Source organism: Kogia breviceps, chromosome 3 (assembly GCF_026419965.1).
Source record: "Kogia breviceps isolate mKogBre1 chromosome 3, mKogBre1 haplotype 1, whole genome shotgun sequence".
Classification (NCBI taxonomy): Eukaryota; Metazoa; Chordata; class Mammalia; order Artiodactyla; family Physeteridae; genus Kogia; species Kogia breviceps.
Genome location: NC_081312.1, coordinates 91,576,789 through 91,597,515, shown reverse-complemented (window position 1 = coordinate 91,597,515; position 20,727 = coordinate 91,576,789). Strand labels below are relative to the sequence as shown.

Genomic DNA, 20,727 nt, shown 5'->3' with positions numbered 1-20,727 from the left:
ACTTTCAGAAAATAAACAGAATTACTGCCATATGATTATAAAAACTTATTCTAAGACATTTTCAAATCAACCCAATCTACTATCTTCATGTTCCAATTACTTCTCAACATTTCAAGACAAATATTTAGCAGTTGTCAGTCTTTAAAACTAGGAGATATTCACCATGGTTTTTATTCTCATAATATGTACATTATTGAAAAATAAAAGATAAACTAAAAGACAGAGAAAATGCTATCAAATAGCCACCCTTAAAGAAAAGGTGGGGGAGACCTTTGGTTGAGACTTTTGATTTTGGTGGTTCTTATGTTATAGAATCCATTTGACAGCCATTTAGATCTGGATATGTAAAGATTAGCCAACTAAGATATTCCTTCTCTTTTATTACTTGGAATAGCAATACCTCCTCTGCCAGTTAATGTATGTTGGTTTGAAAAAATGTTTTTAAAAGTATGAATTATTTAGACAGAACAGAGTAAATAAAAGCACTATGTATTTGTACATCTAGGTCAATTTGAGGAACTGTGTAAGTTTAGTAGCAGAAAAATGTTCACCAAGTATTCACTGGTTTAATAATTTTAGTAATTTAGTAAAACATCTCTTCTTAATTATTATTTTTGAAATTTGGGGAATAAATATGCTGATAATTCTTTTTCAACTCTAACATGTAGCAGCAGGACCGTTTTTAAGATTGGGACCCTATGAGGTACTAAAGCAAGCATTCACTTCTCTCACACTTGAGGTCACAAATTTTTGCAAGTCAAAAATGTTGAGCATGCCAAAAATATCATGCTGCACACTACCAAATAAAAGAACACTGTTATTCTTACAAGGAAAGGTTTGACAAGACAGGAAATAGGCAGGGTCAGAGAAGTTTACTTAATACCGAGTCTTATTTAACCATCGTGAAGCCAAAATACAATGACAGTTTAGAAAAAATAAACAAATAGCTGTTATACAAAACAAAACCCCAGGATACATGGTCTCTACTGGAACTGATTATTAGATTTTTAGCAAATACAGGAAGTGGATAACCCCAGAGAACCCTCACAAAATTTCTAGACATCTTCCCCATTTACTTTTGTCACATGCGCTTCACTGAGACAATGTGGATTAAAGTAATTTTAATTTGTGGGTAGAAATTTGAACAAAGAAAAATTGATTTAACATGCTGCAAAATAACTTCATTAAAGGGCAATCATTTTAAAAGTTGCATTCTCCTAAAAATGGGGAGGGAAGAGAAAGAAAAAAGAAAATGGAAGATAGGAAAAATCTAGCTGTTCATTACAATTTTCCATTTTTTGTTTAAACACAGCAGGAGGGCAAAGCTGCTGGCTTCTCTTCATCCTTGCAAATGCCAGGAGGGATTATGCAAACCCTACAACCACCCAAATCTTATTTAAAGTTATAATCATTGTTCTCATTTAATGACTTTCGCCTGCTTTCACTCAAATACTGCTGCATCTTTTTTTCTGCCAGTTTGGACCCACTGGGAGTCGTCGATTCGTAATTGCAGATAAACCTTTTTTTAAAAAAGAAACATGCTACCTTTACAAAAAGCAAACATCAAGTGACATCTAGTGGATGTTTGAATATCATTTTCTAAGGCCTCTGAATAGCAATATTCTCAACAATACATTATCTTAATATTGCTTATAATTTATGTTTCTCAGCTAGAGCCTCTGTCTTTTCCTAAGACAGAAAGACAAGTTATCAGATAGAAAAGTTGTCATTTTCTTTTCTCAAACAAAATTTCTCTTTCCATTAGTATGTGAATAATAATTCTCAGGATAAAGCACCCTGGAAATAACTCATCTGCAACTCATGCTATAAGTGTGAAAAAAAGGTTACAGTATATCCAACGTTGGACATTTTTGAGCAATTATCAACTGTGTAGATGGTTCTTAAGAGAAGATGGCACTTGGAGTCGGAAATTCCTCTTTTTATCTATAATCCTAAAGAGCACTATAAATCTAGCAAATCTATATTTAGTCCAAATATTGTCCCTATTTTCCTTGAGAATGCTGTGGGAGAATTATGCAAGTATTTAGGTCCACTTTCCATAACCTTTGGTAATTTTTGCTGGTTCACCACAAGTTAATGAAAACAGTGACTTAATCAGAGTCACACACAAAGCTGTTGAAAACTTAATTGATTGGATTGCTGAACAGTTCCTCTCCAGAGATTTCATGTGTCTGAAAGGCTTCATGGAGAATAAATCCCTTGCATTGATGTCTAGAGACTGCATTTGTAAGAGACAGAAAGGGAAATTATTGACTGAGAAATTGAAAGATGGTGTTTAAATTTAGTATTTTCTTTCCTTTCAAGGAAAGGAAACTTGGAATATGCAACTGTAACCCAAATGCCAGCTGTCTGGTTGTCCCCAAGTCTTCCAGTCTTTTAGAGTTGCTCTTCATTTTAATAACACACACACACACACACACACACACACACACACACACACACACACACACAGCCCTGCGTGAAGCTCTTCTCTGACTTCCTGCAGAAAATCTATCATGCCTTTCCCCCCTGCATTCCCCTAATAATTTCAAGAATTCTTGGGAGCTCTGCTTATTCTTAATCTCAGCTCTGCATCAAGCTTAATACTACTGTCTTATTCTTTATCCACTTCAGCCCAAATGCAAACTATATTTTGCTTTTTGCCCCCGCTCCAAAGTGACACTTAAGCAATGTGTGTAGTCAACTTTATTGAAGTTTGGGTAATAGGAGGGAAGCTAAAGCACAGACGGCTCAGTTAAAATGTAATCTATGCAGTGATAGTATGTCTGGGCTTTGTTTCAAAATAATTCATTGGGGTTGGGGATGGGGGAATAGGTGGAGACACAGAAGAAACAAAATCAGCTAAGAGCTGATAATTGTTGAAGTTGAGTGATGAGTACATGGGATTCCTCATACTACAAATTCTATTCTTGTACATGATTGAAATTTGTATAATAGCTATTTGAGAGAGTAAGTTCCTTGGTCATTCCTGATGCAAGAAATTTCTCTGATTTCCAGTTCCTTCTACAATTAGCCTCCTACCACATTTTGGGACCCCCTCCCAGAACTTCTGAGTCTCACTGCCTCTCCTCCTTCTCAGGCTGCCCAAGCAAGCCTTGAGCTCTGGACACACTCTAACACTGGGGGAGCCCAGCAGAATGGTTTGCTGACTCCCCAAAAATTCAAGAAACCAGTTTTCACCCTAAGAGGAATTTTGCCCTTGCTTTACAAAATAACATCAGGTAAAACTAGCATAACACGTGGAGTGTATAGAATTTTTTTAAAAGTTAGTTCTCTTCCTCTTGTTATTTGTATTTTAATTGAAGTCCTGACAATTGATTCTAACAAAAGTTTATATAGATAGTATATCAGGACAAAGCAGCTAAAAGATGATATTCTATACCTACAAACAAGTCTTGGGGAGAAATAACAGGTAAACTGTGGCAAAAGGGTAATTATTTTTGCCTTTTAACAAAAGATGTTCAATGCAGATGTTGTATCATACATAAATAAAACTATCTTAAAATTTTTTTTTTTTTTTGCTACTCTATTATACTGCAGTAGCCAAGTGCTAGGCAACTATCACAGTAGGCTCATCAGTGGTGCATGGGAGGCCTGAGGAGTCTGAACCCTGCCCACAGCCATGAACTTGGTGAGGGGGGAGAGGGAGGTGCACCACTGGCTCCCAGCTCCTGATGGTGATTAACCCTATCTCTCTCCTATCTTAGCATCAATTAGCAACCGCTCCTTTCGCTTTGTCTACTTTGGCCTAGAAAATGAAAGCTTTGCTTAGTGCAGGTCTGAAGTCAGCTGAGATTAATGTTCAACCCCCCAAAAAACGTGTGCTTACAAAAAGAGGAAATGAAGTCATGTAAGGAAAAAGACTTTTCACACTTTTCACAAAATACATGTACAGGAAGGATAAGAGAATTCACTCTGGATGATTATGCTAATGATGCAAAGGTGGAAACTGTGCCTGTTGGTCCCCTTTTAATATTCCCAAGAGGAAGGAAAGGGATTCAGAGATTTGGGGACAGGGAGGGAGCCACTGGCCAAAGGCCTCTGAGCAAGGGACTCAAAAAAGTGGATGTGTTACCATTGGCATGTGCCATTGTCCCCAAACACATGCGTGACAACGTCAGCACTCACTTCTGGCTCTAAATTGAAAAATACACTTCCTCTTCTTCTGCCAGCACCATTTTCCCTCCTCCTCACCCCTAGAGTCTGACACAGTTTCCATTCCGAGGAGACCGGTAAAGACTCCAAGGAGACTGCGTAACACATTCCAGTGAAAGAGCTGGCAGACAGCGTGAGACAGCACGGGGATAAGTTTAGGCTGACATGAATTAGGAAGCATTTTTAAGTTACCCTTTGAAGTTTTTATTGCCTTATCATCAAACGCCTCCTCTTCTTTGGCTGTATATTGATTTTTCTGACTATGAAAAAGCGTTTCATCTGTTCTATGATCATCAAACACAGTCACATCAATGGGCACCTTCTTTTTTCTGAACCGTATTATTGCACATATCATGGAATTATCCTACACTCCCCATCTGACAGGACCCCCAAAAAGACATTAGTCTTTTTCTAATGTTATTTTCCCTGTCATGCCCAACAATATAATGTTTACATTCTAAACATATAACTTCAGGGATCATATCATTATTTGCCTTTGCTCTAGTCAAGGTCTATTTTATGAGAGCTTACTGTCATTTGTCCTGATCTATGCTACTGTTTGTCAAAACATCACCTCTGAAATTGCCTGCTTCCCTAAGATGCCAGAAAAAAAATATTTCATGTCAACTAAAAATTAAGTCATTATAAATCCCACAGAGGTTTCTAAATGGGGCCACCCTTGGGATTTTACTTTTCTTTAAGTATAATGCGCTTTCTAATAGTCAACGTGATTGGACTTGAAGGGTATTTTTGTCATATTTCCCCTCTAGCCCCTGGCACATCAGAAAATAGTCACAAAAAGTTTGCTTCTTTTTTATCTACTTGTACAATGTGTGATGACAGGGCTAACCTCATATTTGGTTCAGTGTTCACACCTGAGTGGAAAGTTGGGTTAACGTCTTTCCTGAGTAGAGAAGGGGTATGAGACCCTTAATCAGGAACCTGGAAACTAGCCCTACAACTGCTGTGGTTTGGTTGGTTTCATGACCCCAAACACACAGCCTCCTTTAGGCTCAGGCAATTCATTTGTTATCTAACAATGTCTTAGGTCAGCTTGAAAGATTCAGTCCGTATTTTGTTCTTACAGCTTCTCACTGTCATTTCCATCTATCTTTCCTTTGCCGTCCTCTGTGCTCATTAGCTGGCTATTTTGGTGATGGCTTCTTAACCTCATTGTCACAGACATCAGATTAATATCAATCCCTGAAGCTCAGCTCTGGTGATGTTACTCTTTGCCCCAAACTGTTCCATGGCTGGCCATTGCTTCCCTGGTGTTTAGCACCCTCCAGAGTGAACCTGTAACCTACAATTCCAGGATGCTTACCAGCGATTTTCCATATGTCCTTTACACTCCAGTCTGTTTGAACTTTCGTTTTGCCATTTCATGAATATGCCTTTTGTCTTCTTTGTATTTTCAAGGTATTTTGCCTACTGCAGAGATTTCTATATTTATCTTACTTCCCCTGCTAGATGGTAACATTCCTGAAGATAATTGTGACCATTTATTGACCAAATACTCTTGGCTATGGACTGTGTGAGATACTTTACATCCATCAACTCTAGATTTCCTAATAATGTAAGGTGGATATTACTATCTTGATTTTTCAGATGGGAAGATAGTGGTTAGATGATGTCCTCAAGGTCATGTAGCTAGCATGTGACAGCTCATGTCTTAGCTGTTTCACGTATATCATCTAGAAAAACACTAAATTGAATGAATGATGATGCTGGCACTTGTTCAGCACACAGATGCTAGGCAATTACAAGTGTGAATAAATGAATGAATGACGGGATTTTATACCTTAAATTAGCCCCTTAACTTTAGATAATTGCCACCAGGTGGCAGTAGTTCGCCACAGCCATACAGTCTGGTCGCAAGATTCACTAAATGGAATAAGACAGTTGGAAGGGACCCTGGAGATTATCTGACGCGTTTGCCCTGTTTTATGCTAAGAAAATTGAGAATCCGTAAAGTTATTTTATTTATCAACATCTTTTATTTAGTGAAAGAGCAGAACTTAAACTTAGGTCTAAAATTCCCAAAGCCAGTGTTTTACCATTAGACCAACATGTATATTTTTTCTTCAAAACTTATAATTTATAGTAATAATTTTCCCACTGAGTATTAAAATATTCAGTAAAATAGTAAATGTAATCAAAACTAAACAAATATATTTTATCATAAAGTTTTAAGTGTTTCCCTTAACCAAGTAATATAGTTTTCATGTTAAAAGATGTTAAGATATAGATAATGCAAAAAGGAAAAATACCAGCAATTCCAACAGCCAGAGATAATCATTATTTTGGAATATGTTCTCCCAGAGGATTCTTTACTCATCTATAAAACCCATTTTTCAAAATTAGGATCAAACCAAGACATAATTTAGTAATTTGTTAACTTTAATTTTTCTCTATAATCTTACTCTCATAAATAGTTACTTGACATTATCTTTAGGAGACCTCCTGGATCTTAAAAATTCTCCCAAATTAACCATGTTTAGTTGCTAGTAAAGGGAGACCATTTTTATATTTATTTATTTATTTAACATCTTTATTGGAGTATAACAATGGTATGTTAGTATTACAATGGTGTGTTAGTTTCTGCTTTACAACAAAGTGAATCAGTTATACATATACATATGTTCCCATATCTCTTCCCTCTTGCGTCTCCCTCCCTCCACCCTCCCTATCCCACCCCCTAGGTGGTCACAAAACACAAGCTGATCTCCCTGTGCTATGCGGCTGCTTCCCACTAGCTATCTATTTTACATTGGGTAGTGTATATATGTCCATGTCACTCTCTCACTTCGTCCCAGCTTACCATTCCCCCTCCCCATGTCCTCAAGTCCATTCTCTACATCTGTGTCTTTATTCTTATCCTGCCCCTAGGTTCTTCAGAACCATTATTTTTTTTCTTTACATTCCATATATATGTCTTGGCATACGGTATTTGTTTTTCTCTTTCTGACTTAACTTCACTCTGTATGACAGACTCTAGGTCCATCCACTTCACTAGAAATAACTCAATTTCGTTTCTTTTTATGGCTGGGCAATATTCCATTGTATATATGTGCCACATCTTCCTTATCCATTCATCTGTTGATGGACACTTAGGTTGCTTTCATGTCCTGGCTATTGTAAATAGAGCTACAATGAACATTGTGGTATATGACTTTTTGAATTATGGATTGCTCAGTGTATATGGCCAGTAGTGGGATTGCTGGGTCGTATGGTAGTTCTATTTTTAGTTTTTTAAGGAACCTCTATACTGTTCTTCATAGTGGCTGTATCAATTTACATTCCCACCAACAGTGTAGGAGGGTCCCCTTTTCTCCACACCCTCTCCAGCATTTATTGTTTGTAGATATTTTGATGATGGCCATTCTGACTGGTGTGAGGTGATATCTCATTGTAGTTTTGATTTGCATTTCTCTAATGATTAGTGATGTTGAGCATCCTTTCATGTGTTTGTTGGCACTCTGTATATCTTTGTTGGTGAAATGTCTATTTAGGTCTTCTGCCCATTTTTGGATTGGGTTGTTTGCTTTTCTGATATTGAGCTGCATGAACTGCTTGTAAATTTTGGAGATTAATCCTTTGTCAATTGCTTCATTTGCAAATATTTTCTGATTCTGAGGGTTGTCTTTTTGTCTAGTTATGTCTAGATTATGGTTTCCTTTGCTGCACAAAAGTTTTTAAGTTTCATTAGGTCCCATTTGTTTATTTTTGTTTTTATTTCCATTTCTCTGGGAGGTAGGTCAAAAAGGATCTTGCTGTGATGTATGTCATAGAGTGTTCTACGTATGTTTTCCTCTTCCTAAGACTTTAATAGTGTCTGGCCTTAAATTTAGGTCTTTAATCCATTTTGAGTTTATTTTTGTGTATGGTTTTAGGGAGTGTTCTAATTTCATTCTTTTACATGTAGCTGTCCAGTTTTCCCAGCACCACATATTGAAGAGGCTGTCTTTTGTCCATTGTATATTGCTGCCTCCTTTATCAAAGATAAGGTGACCATATGGGTGTGGGTTTATTTCTGGGCTTTCTATCCTGTTCCATTGATCTATATTTCTGTTTTTGTGCCAGTACCATACTGTCTTGATTACTGTAGCTTTGTAGTATAGTCTGAAGTTAGGGAGCCTGATTCCTCCAACTCCGTTTTTCTTTCTCAAGATTGCTTTGGCTATTCGGGGTCTTTTGTGTTTCTATACAAATTGTGAAATTTTTTGTTCTAGTTCTGTGAAGAATGCCATTGGTAGTTTGATAGGGATTACTTTAAATCTGTAGATTGCTTTGGGTAGTATAGTCATTTTCACAATGTTGATTCTTCCAACCCAAGAACATGGTATATGTCATCATCTTTAATTTCTTTCATCAGTATCTTATAGTTTTCAGCATATAGGTCTTTTGTCTCCTTAGGTAGGTTTATTCCTAGGTAATTTATTCTTTTTGTTGCAATGGTAAATGGGAGTGTTTCCTTCATTTCTCTTTCAGATTTTTCATCATTAGTGTATAGGAATGCAAGAGATTTCTGTGCATTAACTTTGTGTCCTGCTACCTTACCAAATTCATTGATTAACTCTAGTAGTTTTCTGGTAGCGTCTTTAGGATTCTCTGTATAGTATCATGTCATCTGCAAACAGTGACAGCTTAATTTCTTCTTTTCCAACTTGGATTCCTTTTATTTCTTTTTCTTCTCTGATTTCTGTGGCTAAAACCTCAAAAACTATGTTGAATAATAGTGGTGAGAGTGGACAGCCTTGCCTTGTTCCTGATCTTAGATGAAATGGTTTCAGTTTCTCACCACTGAGAACAATGTTGGCTCTGGGTTTGTCATATATGGCCTTTATTATGTTGAGGTAAGTTCCCTCTATCCCTACTTTCTGGAGGGTTTTTATCATAAATGGGTGTTGAATTCTGTTGAAAGCTTTTCTGCATCTATTGAGATGATCATATGGTTTTTATCCTTCAATTTGTTAATAGGGTGTATCACATTGATTGACTTGCATATATTGAAGAATCCTTGCATTCCTGGGATAAACACCACTTGATCATGGTGTATGATCATTTTAATGTGCTGTTGGATTCTGTTTCCTAGTATTTTGTTGAGGATTTTGCGTCTGCGTTCATCAGTGATATTAGCCTGTAGTTTTCTTTCTTTGTGACTTCTTTGTCTGGTTTTGGTATCAGGGTGATGGTGGCCTCGTAGAATGAGTGTCCGAGTGTTCCTCCCTCTGCTATAGTTTGGAAGATTTTAAGGAGGATAGGTGTTAGCTCTTCTCTGAACATTTGATAGAATTCGCCTGTGAAGCCATCTGGCCCTGGGCTTTGTTGGAAGATTTTTAATCACAGTTTCAATTTCAGTGCTTGTGATTGGTATGTTTATATTTTCTATTTCTTCCTGGTTCAGTCTTGGAAGGTTGTGCTTTTCTAAGAATTTGTCCATTACTTCCAGGTTGTTCATTTTATTGGCATATAGTTGCTTGTAGTAATCTCTCATGATCCTTTGTATTTCTGCAGTGTCAGTTACTTCTCTTTCATTTCTAATTCTATTGATTTGAGAATTCTCCCTTGTTTTCTTGAGGAGTCTGGCTAATCGTTCATAAATTTTGTTTACCTTCTCAAAGAACCAGCTTTTCTTTTTATTGATCTTTGCTATCGTTTCCTTCATTTCTTTTTCATTTATTTCTGATCTGATCTTTATGATTTCTTTCCCTCTGCTAACTTTGGGGTTTCTTTTGTTCTCCTTTCTCTAATGCTTTAGGTGTGAGGTTAGGTTGTTTATTTGAGATGTTTCTTGTTTCTTGAGGTAGGATTGTATTGCTATAAACTTCCCTCTTAGAACTGCTTTTGCTGCATCCCACCGGTTTTGGGTCGTGTTTTCTTTGTCATTTGTTTCTAGGTATTTTTTAATTTCCTCTTTGATTTCCTCAGTGATCTCTTGGTTATTAAGTAGTGTATTGTTTAGCCTCCATGTATTTGTTATTTTTACAGATGTCTTTCCTATAATTGATATCTAGTCTCATAGCATTGTGTTTGGAAATGATCCTTGATACAGTTTCAATTTTCTTAAATTTACTAAGGCTTGATTTGTGACCCAAGATATGATCTATCCTGGAGAAAGTTCCATGAGCAATTGAGAAGAGTGTGTATTCTGTTGTTTCTGGGTGGAATGTCCTATAAATATCAATTAAGTCCATCTTGTTTAATGTATCATTTAAAGCTTGTGTTTCCTTATTTATTTTCATTTTGGATCATCTGTCCATTGGTGAAAGTAGGGTGTTAAAGTTCCCTACTATGATTGTGTTACTGTCGATTTCCCCTTTTATGACTGTTAGCATTTTCTGTATGTATTGAGGTGCTCCTATGTTGGGTGCATACTTATTTATAATTGTTATATCTTCTTGGATTGATCCCTTGATCATTATGTAGTGTCCTTCTTTGTCTCTTGTAATAGTCTTTATTTTAAAGTCTATTTTGTCTGATATGAGAATTGCTACTACAGCTTTGTTTTGATTTCTATTTGTATGGAATATCTATTTCCATCCTCTCACTTTCAGTCTGTATGTGTCCCTAGATCTGAAGTGAGTCTCCTGTAGACAGCATATATATGGGTCTTGTTTTTGTATCCATTCAGCCAGTCTATGTCTTTTGGTGGGAGCATTTAAGCTGTTTACATTTAAGGTAGTTATCGATATGTATGTTCCTATTACCATTTTCTTAATTGTTTTGGGTTTGTTATTGTAGGTCTTTCCCTTCTCTTATGTTTCCTGCATAGAGAAGTTCCTTTAGCATTTGTTTTAAAGCTGGTTTGGTGGTGCTGAATTCTCTTAGCTTTTGCTTGTCTGTAAATGTTTTAATTTCTCCATCGAATCTGAATGAGATCCTTGCTGGGTAGAGTAATCTTGGTTGTAGGTGTTTCCCTTTCATCTCTTTAAATATGTCCTGCCACTCCCTTCTGGCTTGCAGATATGCTGAAAGATCGGCTGTTAACCTTATGGGGATTCCCTTTTATGTTATTTTTCCCTTTCTTCTTTTAATATTTTTTCTTTGTATTTAATTTTTGATAGTTTGCTTAATATGTGTCTTCGTGCGTTTCTCTTTGGAATTATCCTGTATGGGACTTTCTGTGCTTCCTCGACTTGATTAACCATTTCCTTTACCACATTAGGGAAGTTTTCAACTATAATCTCTTCAAATGTTTTCTCATTCCCTTTCTTTTTCTCTTCTTCTTCTGGAACCCCTATAATTCAAAGGTTGGTGTGTTTAATGTTGTCCCAGAGGTCTCTGAGACTGTCCTCAATTCTTCCATTGTTTTTCCTTATTCTGGTCTGCAGTAGTTATTTCCACTATTTTATCTTCCAGGTCACTTACCCATTCTTCTGTCTCAGTCATTCTGCTATTGATTCCCTGTAGAGAATTTTCAATTTCATTTTTGGTGTTGTAAGAACACTCACAAAATACACACTCACAAAGAGAGAAAAAGGAAAAAGTACATATATATCATTGCTCCCCAAGTCCACTGCCTTAATTTTGGGATGGTTCATTGGCTACTCAGGTATTCCACAGATGCAGGGTACAGATGCTGTTCCTGAGGCTGCTGGGAGAGATTTCCCTTTCTCTCCTTTGTTTGCACAGCTCCTGGCATTCAACTTTGGATTTGGCCCTGCCTCTGCATGTAGGTAACCTGCGGGCATCTGTTATTTGCCCAGACAGGATAGGGTTAAATTAGCAGCTGATTAGGGGGCTCTGGCTCACTCAGGCCACGGGGAGTGAGGTGCAAGGAATGCGGGGTGAGTCTGCGGCGGCAGAGGCCGTTATGATGTTGCAGCAGCCGGAGGCATGTCGTGTGTTCTCCCAGGGAAATTGTCCCTGGATCACGGGACCCTGGCAGTGGTGGGCTGCACAGGCTCCTGGGATGGGAGGTGTGGATAGTGACCTGTGCTTGCAAACAGGCTTCTTGGAGGCTGCAGCAGCAGCTTTAACGTTTCATGCCCGTCTCTGGTGTCTGCACTGATAGCCATGGCTCGCACTTGTCTCTGGAGCTCGTGTAGGCAGTGCTTGGAATTCCCTCTCCTCTCCCACCCTGAAACAGTGATCTCTTGCCTCTTAGGCAGTTCCAGACTTCTTCCCGGATTCCCTCCCAGCTAGCTGTGTCGCACTAGCCCCCTTTAGGCTGTGTTCACGCACCCAACCCCAGTCCTCTCCCTGGGATCCGACTGAAGCCTGAGCCTCAGCTCCCAGCCCCCGCCTGCCCTGGCAGGTGAGCCTCTCAGGCTGGTGAGTGCTGGTCAGCACTGATCCTGTGTGTGAATCTCTCCGCTTTGCCCTCTGCACCCCTGTTGCCGTGCTCTCCTCCGTGGCTCTGACATTTCCCCCCCACTACCCACTGTCTCCTCCAGTGAAGGGGCTTCCTAGTGTGTGGAAACTTTTCCTCCTTCACAGCTCCCTCCCAGAGGTGCAGGTCCTGTCCCTATTATTTTTTCTTTTTTCTTTTGCCCTACACAGGTATGTGGGGAGTTTCTTGCCTTTTGGGAAGTCAGGTCTTCTCACAGCGTTCAGTAAGTGTTCTGTAGTTGTTCCACATGTAGATGTATTTTTGAGGTATTTGTGGGGAGGAAGGTGATCTCCACATCTTACTCTTCCACCATCTTGAAGGTTCGACCATTTTTAATATATTTTTCTTCATATACTTCTTGAGAAGATTCCCTCAGTGAAAATTTCAGTTTCATTTATATTTTTCCCTTTTCTCATTCTCTTTTCAGTAAGTAAAAGAGCAATGTCAGGGCTTCCCTGGTGCCGCAGTACTTGAGAGTCCTCCTGCAGATGCAGGGGACACGGGTTTCCTCCCTGGTCTGGGAAGATCCCACATGCCGCTGAGCAACTAAGCCCTGTGCGGTACAACTACTGAGCCTGTGCTCTAGGACCTGTGAGCCACAACTATGAGCCCCGTGTGCTGCAACTACTGAAGCCCAAGTGCTTAGAGCCAGTGTTCCGCAAAAAGTGAAGCCACCGCAATGAGAAGCCCGTGCACCGCAACAAAGAGTAGCCCCTGCTCACCGCAACTAGGGAGACCCTGTGCGCAACAGTGAAGACCCAACACAGCCAAACATAAATTAAAAAAAAAAAAAGAGCCATGTCAAAACACTGTGTACACAATCCATCCATATGGAGATGTCTTTTCAGCAAAAGGCATTTTACTTTCACTTTTGAGAAATTGTTCCTCCCCACCTCACCTCTCTTCTCAGGATGATGATACAATACTAGAGGGTATTTCTCAGCTAAAAGGATCAGGTCAGTTACAAAAATAGTATATTATACACTAATGAGCAAAAGATAAAATGGCTCCAAATACCTAATCAAAGATCACAGTATTACCTTTACTTGAGTGATTATATGCCTCTTAGTGTGGATTTTGCATGTAAAGCTTTCTCTACATCCAGGGATGCTCTCTGAATCTATCACTACAAAAATTATCATTGCATTTTGGCACAGATGATTTCTATCCTCTGTAACCGTCAATTCTTGTAAACGTCAATCTATCACCATTACCTTAAGGGTATATGCAGTAGAGGTTAGCAGTAGGAAAAGAAAGTTGTTGAGGGGTGGGGATCGGGGTGTGTGTGTGTATTGGTGCTCTCCTAATAAGGACCACTGCTGGAGCTGAAGTGGGGAAAGAAGAGCAAATAAGAAGCTGGATCAAGTGTGATTTGGGGATGGTCAAAGCAAGAGGATCAGGGTAGGTAGGAGCCCTGCTGAGAATGGTCTACATGACAACTTGGATTCAGTACTCATGTAATTATGTTAATATGTCCAAGGTCTATTAACCCCAAACACAAAACTCCAAGCACCTACACATCTCAGGCCTCTAGTCTTCTACCATTCTTTCACTGATAAGATGGAAAATGAATTTGAGGAAATAATCATTTGACATCTCCTGCCAGGTGGGATGGAGATGGTCATGTGGCAAGAAATACAGTACATTCCCTACATATGCACGAGTTCCATTCTGAGAGCGCGTTCGTAAGTCCAATTTTTTCCTACGTCCAACAAAGTTAGCCTAGATACCCAACTAACTAACAATCAGCTATACAGCACAGGATTGTAATAGGTTTATAATACTTTTCACACAAATAATACATAAAAAACAAACACAAAAAATAAAACATTTTTAATCTTACAGTACAGTACCTTGAAAAGTATAGTAGTACAGCACACCAGCTGGTATCCAGGGGTTGGCATCAAGTGAACAGGCGAGAAGAGTTACTGACTGGAGGATGGAGAGGAGGTGGGAGATAGTAGAGCTGAAGGATCGTCAGCAATAGATGGAAGGCAAAATGCAATTTCACTCACGCCTGACTGATGGCACAGGTTCTGGTTCCTTGCTGGATTTAATTCTATCTACCCTCTTGAAAAAATGATCCACTGATGTCTGGGTAGTAGCTCTTCTTTTCTCGTCATAGATGACAAGGTAGCACTGGATTGCATTCTGAACGGCTGCTGAAACTTTTGTGTACCATTCTGTGTTCAGGTCCTGTGTCTCAAAAACTAACAGTGCCTCCTCAAATAAAGAAAATCCCCTGCCGTATCCTGCGTCATGCATCTCTTCATTTCTTCAGTTACTTCTTCTTCCTCTTGTCTCTCTTCATCCTTCCTCTGGGCCTCCAATACCTGGCACTTCTTAGCAGTGCCAGCTATATCACCGCTGCTTTTATGCTTGCTTCTGGACATCCTGGGCTTGAAATAAAGATACTGTACTACTGTACTCTATACAGTACTGTAAAGTACACAAAAGCAAACCACTTGTAGAGGATACACATATGTGACAATGTACGCCAGACACATGAACTAACTTATGTGATTGGACATGCAAACTCATGTTTGCATCTTTGAAAGCTCGCAACTTGAAGGTTCATATGTAGGGGACTTACTGTACTCTGTAGGGAATGTGCTTTGAAACCCAAATCTTGGGCCTTCCCCCACCTCCATCCCCCATTCATTTATGCTCCCTGTTTAAATACTAGTATGTAGCTTCCTCTACAGATAGCCACCAAGGGAAATTAACTGAAGGAGCATCAGATTAGTTTGTAGGAGTCTCCCTGATTATTTCTCTTCTGATGTATACAGCACCAAGGACAGGAGTGGATAGTGGGCATCATTAGTGAGTGAGGCAGAACTGTCAAGGGAGAGAAAAACTGCCTGGTTTCTGCCTGGAAAGAAACTGAATGGTAATTGTTATCCGATTTGTAGTTAATTGATATCAAAGTGCAGCCCTACATGTGAAAATGATGCTTCTCTTGGTCATCAGTAAAAAACTGGTTTCATTTGTAGCAGAAAGGAAGACTTGCCCTAATAAAGTGCTGCTTCCTGGTTTTTCTTTGCTACCAACTGAATCTAGCTGATTGAAATAAGGCAAAGCTGAAATGAGCTCAGGAACCAAGCCTTATTAACATAGGGTTTCACTTCCTAGAAAACTGGTCCAGACCACTATTTAGGTGTTCTTATTCTGCAGTTATTCATTATTCCATCCACTTTTGTTTCATACGCTTTTCTAAACGTTGTATTTCATAATAAAACAAAGTAAAAATATTATAGAATATTTGAACTTTACATACATAACAGAAAATGTCTCTAATAATCCCAACCCAACAGACTGTATTGTACTCTTTCACATGGCATTTCCTTTTCTTGCTTTTTCCATATGGCATTTGCACATTCTTTGCTTTTTTCACTGTTTTAGGCAAGTTCCATGAGTCTGCCCTATGCCACTGTTAAGGAAAAACAGCTTTTTTCCTTCCTGTGTAGGGAAAAACTTAGTTCTTTCCTAACATGTCTTCCCTCCCTGTAAGTCTCCTTTACTACTCACAGAAAACACTTCACTTCTGGGCACTAAACGTGTGCAAGCTTTTTCCCACACCAAGCAATTCTGTGACACCAGCTGCGTGTTCTACAATTTCTCAATTCTGACACTGCGTACTTGGAGATAGCCTCAGATACCGCAGGTTAAGGGCTCAGTCCCATAAGACTGACCACTCTCCCCCAGCCATCCCTCCCACCACCACTTCAGACACCAGCTGCAAGCTCAGGTTTTCACCTGTGCTTCTGATCAACTATAGAAGTTCCAAAGACCTCCTCTCCTTGGCGCCGATTAATTTGCTAGAGCAGTTCACAGAACTCAGGAAAACACGTTTACTAGTTTATTATAAAAAGATATGATAAAAGATACAGGTGAAAATACAGATGGGAGAGGTGCAGATGGCAAGATACGTGGGAAGGGGCACGGAGCTTCCATAACCTGTCCAGGCACACCACTCTCCCAGCCCAACCTGTGAGCTCTCTGAGCCCTGTTCTTTTTGGGATTTTATGGAGGCTTCATCATGTAGGAACGATCCATGATTACTTCCAATTTCAGCCCTTCTCCCTTCACAAGAGAATGGGGGTGGGAGGCCACGGGGTTGGCATTGAAAATTCTAAACTTCTGATCATGTCTCTGTCCGTCTTTCCAGTGACCAGCCCTCATTCAGGAGCCATCCAGGAGCCCACCCAGAGTCACCCCATTAGAACAAGACACTCCTACCACCCACAAAATTACAAGGGTTTCAGAAGCTCTGTATCAGTAACAGAGGTCAAAGACCAATAATAGAACAAGAGATGCTCCCAGTGTTCTTATCACCAGGGGGTTAGAGACCAATATCTATTTTCTATTATCTCACAGCCACTCTCTTCTATAAATTAACTCATCCTAGCTTCAGTCCCTCAGGTCACATTTGACAAGCTTAATTCCCTGAGTCTTTAGACTATAAGAACATCTATTATATCCCTGGGACCTTCTGCCACCCCTGACCCCATTCCTCCCATCCCAACAAATACACTTCTCCAGACAAAAACCAAAACTTAAGACAAAAAAACTCCATACCAGGTCTCTCATCTGTCCCCTATGGATATCATTCTGGTCTCTAACTTTAGAGTAACTTCAGATCTGAGCATCTTCCTTTAAGTATGGTACCAAGATGGGAACATATTCCAGGTATGAACAAACTAGAGGAAGATTTTCATTAACCATCTCTTCCATTCTATATTCTCTTTACCACTTGAAAGACTGAAGATATTGCAAAGAACATGAGCTTTGAAGCCACAGGACCTGAATTTTAATAGTAGTCATCATTAGCTGAAATGTTTCTGAGCCGATTTTTGTCATCTATAAAAAAAGTGTTTTATCTGTTCTCCCACAGGCATGTTATGAAAAAGAAATGAGCGGTTTGTAAGTGCTTAATATAGTGGACTTAAGAGTGTAAGCTAAGACCATATCTCTTGGTAGTCACATCATACTCTTTGTTCACTCAAGTGTTAATACGTATTGGTCATGGTTCAGAGAACCTGACTGGCTAGTTTAGCAGAAAAGAATTTATTTAAATTTTACTGACTTCAGAAATAATTTATACCATGACCCAGTACACACATGCACACATAAATATATAATTCAAATAATCTTCACAATATTTACCCATCTGACATGTTGTTGTTTTTCTATTCAATTTTTTTTTAAATGCTAGTTATGACCCACTGAGTTGATTTCATGACTCACTAATGAATCGTGACCCATAGTTACATTTCCAAAGTAATGGAAAACACTACACTGCAGGGTATTAAATGGCCTAAGAATCACTAGAAGGACAGAGAAAAAAACTCTAACCTGTGTTTCCAGGAACTGGGTGGCCAGGAGAGCTGCCAGCTCCAGAAGCATTCCATCTGTATGACCCACACCTGCAAAATGATGCCTTTTGAGTCTCACACTAGTGCAACTGATTGAAAAAGTCCTGGTGTAAAAGGGTTTGGGAAATGCAGAAAAGGAAAGCACACGAAGAAGGCGGCTGCAATAGATGTTAATCAAGCTAATTCATGCTGCCGAGACTTACTCAAAGGTACTTGGTTTGGACAAACCCAGTGGCCTAAGCATACCTCTTTACATCTATTTATCCCTATTAAATTGTATATTTTCTTGGATGCAGCCTATTACTGCTACTTCAGTGAGGGAAAGTCACATAACTACAGTTTACCTGATAGAATTAAATTCAGAAGAACCAACCAACTGGAAATTCCCAAGTTACATCTCCTTTCACAAACACACCTCTACCCAGTTAACCTGGGGTCTACAAAAAAGGGAGGTTAAAAAAAAAAAGGAAAAACCTAAAAATTTAAACAAACTGAGGATTCTTTTCTTCCCACCCTCACAAAGAATCTTAAGTTTAAAAAGACATTTTTTAGATCATTGAAGAGAAGGGAAGAATTAGGAATAATTTTAACTTCTTTTTATTGTCCTTCAGTTCGGTTTATACAGTAATTTGTATCTGTGAAAGAATTCAAATTTATTGAATGAAAGGCATTGCTTATGATACATAAAGCAATTAAAAAATAAGTTACGGGGGCTTCCCTGGTGGCGCAGTGCTTGAGAGTCCACCTGCTGATGCAGGGGACACAGGTTCGTGCCCCAGTCGGGGAAGATCCCACATGCCGCGGAGCGGCTGGGCCCGCGAGCCATGGCCGCTGAGCCTGCGCATCCAGAGCCTGTGCTCCACAACGGGAGAGGCCACAACAATGAGAAGCCCGCATACCGAAAAAAAAAAAAAAAAAGCTACTGAAGGGGTAATATATAGCGAATTAAATAATACAGGTTTTGGGGTAATTGATGTGCATTTAATTTAAAAGAAACTCCATGAGGTCACCACACAGATTTACATAACAGTCAAATGCAGAAAAACAGAAGAAAGTAAGTTTCTATGTGATCCTAACAGAGGTATCCTTTCCTTGATCATAAGAGAAGCAAGTATTTTTAGAAGCTAAAACTGTTAAGTTTACAGAAGTGCAAAACACCAAAACACTTTAAGCAAAGTCTTTATTTTCAAGGAAAAAGTATATTTTCTCATTTTCTGTTCTTGGCATAAATTTTAATTATTTCCAGTGGAACCAAAACCTCCTGAACCCCTTTCAGTGTCATCTAAAACCTGAAAAGACATAAAGGTAGTAAGCCATGTAGTTAATTTCAGATCCTCTTTCAGTCCTCTCCAGCTCCAAATTTGTAAGACTTTTGTTCTTGCTATACCATTGTTTCAAAAAGGAGATTACAGAAAATTAAATTTCTGAAGTTTCATAAATTAAAATATTGAATAAGTTCCAAAAAAGCTAAGGGAACAGTAGAATTTCACAGGCTATTTAAGTGGTTTATTATCCAAAGTAATGCGTATAATAGCTATGGAAAACATTTCAAGAAGTTCTAAGATTTAAATTTTGCCTAAAATAGGACTAGTCACATATTCTACTACAGCTGGTCCCCAACTTAGGATGGTTTGACTTATGATTTTTTGACTTTATGATGGTGTGAAAGTGATTTGCATTCGGTAAAAACTGTGCCCCAAATATTGAATTCTGACCTTTTCCTGGGCTAGTGATATATGGTGTGATATTCTTGTGATGCTGGGCAATGGCAGCAAGCTGCAGCCACCAGTCAGCCACTCCATCACAAGGGTGAACCACTGATAACACAACTGTTCTGTACTCATACAACCATTCTATTATTCACTTTCAGCATGGTAGTCAATAAATTACATGAGATATTCAACACTTTCGTGTTAGATGCTTTTGTCCAACTATAGGTTAATGTAAGCATTCTGAGCACGTTTTAAGTTAGGCTAGGCTAAGCTATGATGTTTGGTAGGTTAGATGTATTAACTGCATTTTCAACTTAAGATATTTTCAACTTACGATGGATTTATTGGGATGTAACCCCATTGTTAAGTCGAGGAAGATCTGTATTTAGTTACAAGTAGTATATTAAATCCTCAAAATTTTATTTTTCCTTCATTGAAGATGTTACATCATTTATTCCCTATTCAGCTTTTATGATACTTACTTGAACTTCCTCTATTTCTGGGTAAAATATCCGTTCACAAATGAGCTGTGCAATTCGATCACCCTTTTTGACTTCAAAGGAAAAAACAAAACAATTTATTACTGATATTGATGCATTCTCTGTATTCTGCCTTGTACAGTACAATGAGAATTAGAGTAGTATGTGTTACTTATACGTAACTTGGAAAATACTGCACTTATGTGACTGCATATATTTGACATACCTTCGAACTTTTCTTTGCCAAAATTAAACAGTACAACACCAACATTTCCTCTATAATCTTCATCTATGACACCAGCTAGAAAAAGGAAAAATAATATTAGCTTGGTTTATGGTACCAAAAGACTAAGGGTATATGATTACCTCAAAATCATTCCTAAGTAGCTCTGAGACTTTTATCCTTACAACGAATATGTGAATCTTGCTCTGGTACTATGTAAAGCCTCAAAACTAAGAAATTACTAAAATGCAAATAAGAATTAAGAAAGTGGTCCTAATTTTCCTACCTGTCATCCTTACAAATGGTGACCACTACCTACTCTAAATTGGGAGTAGGCACTTAGCATCTCAGACAAGTCATCCTGAATTGCTTTCTCCAATCCTACTGTCTATTTGTGGTACACCTGTCCAAAAGACTAGGAGAAAAT

The 20,727-nt window shown here is 38.7% G+C and overlaps 1 protein-coding gene across 14 annotated transcripts in view; it reads right to left on the bottom strand.

The window, feature by feature from the left end:
* DUT (deoxyuridine triphosphatase) overlaps positions 1 to 20,727 on the bottom strand; it is a 68,060-nt gene that overhangs the window by 37,412 nt on the left and 9,921 nt on the right. For 5 of the 14 annotated variants that reach the window (XM_067029210.1, XM_059059459.2, XM_059059455.2 and 2 more), the window contains exons 5-8: positions 20,304 to 20,378; positions 20,081 to 20,151; positions 17,867 to 17,937; positions 14,371 to 14,905 (exon numbers count right to left, since the gene is read on the bottom strand). In XM_067029210.1, coding sequence (XP_066885311.1) covers positions 14,722 to 14,905; positions 17,867 to 17,937; positions 20,081 to 20,151; positions 20,304 to 20,378 — 401 coding nt within the window. In that variant the 3' untranslated portion in view covers positions 14,371 to 14,721. Of the gene's footprint in view, positions 1 to 2,217; positions 2,240 to 13,356; positions 14,951 to 17,866; positions 17,938 to 19,052; positions 19,176 to 20,080; positions 20,152 to 20,303; positions 20,379 to 20,727 lie in introns of those variants that run through there. The other 9 variants (XM_067029209.1, XM_067029211.1, XM_067029212.1 and 6 more) reach the window with 6 other exon arrangements.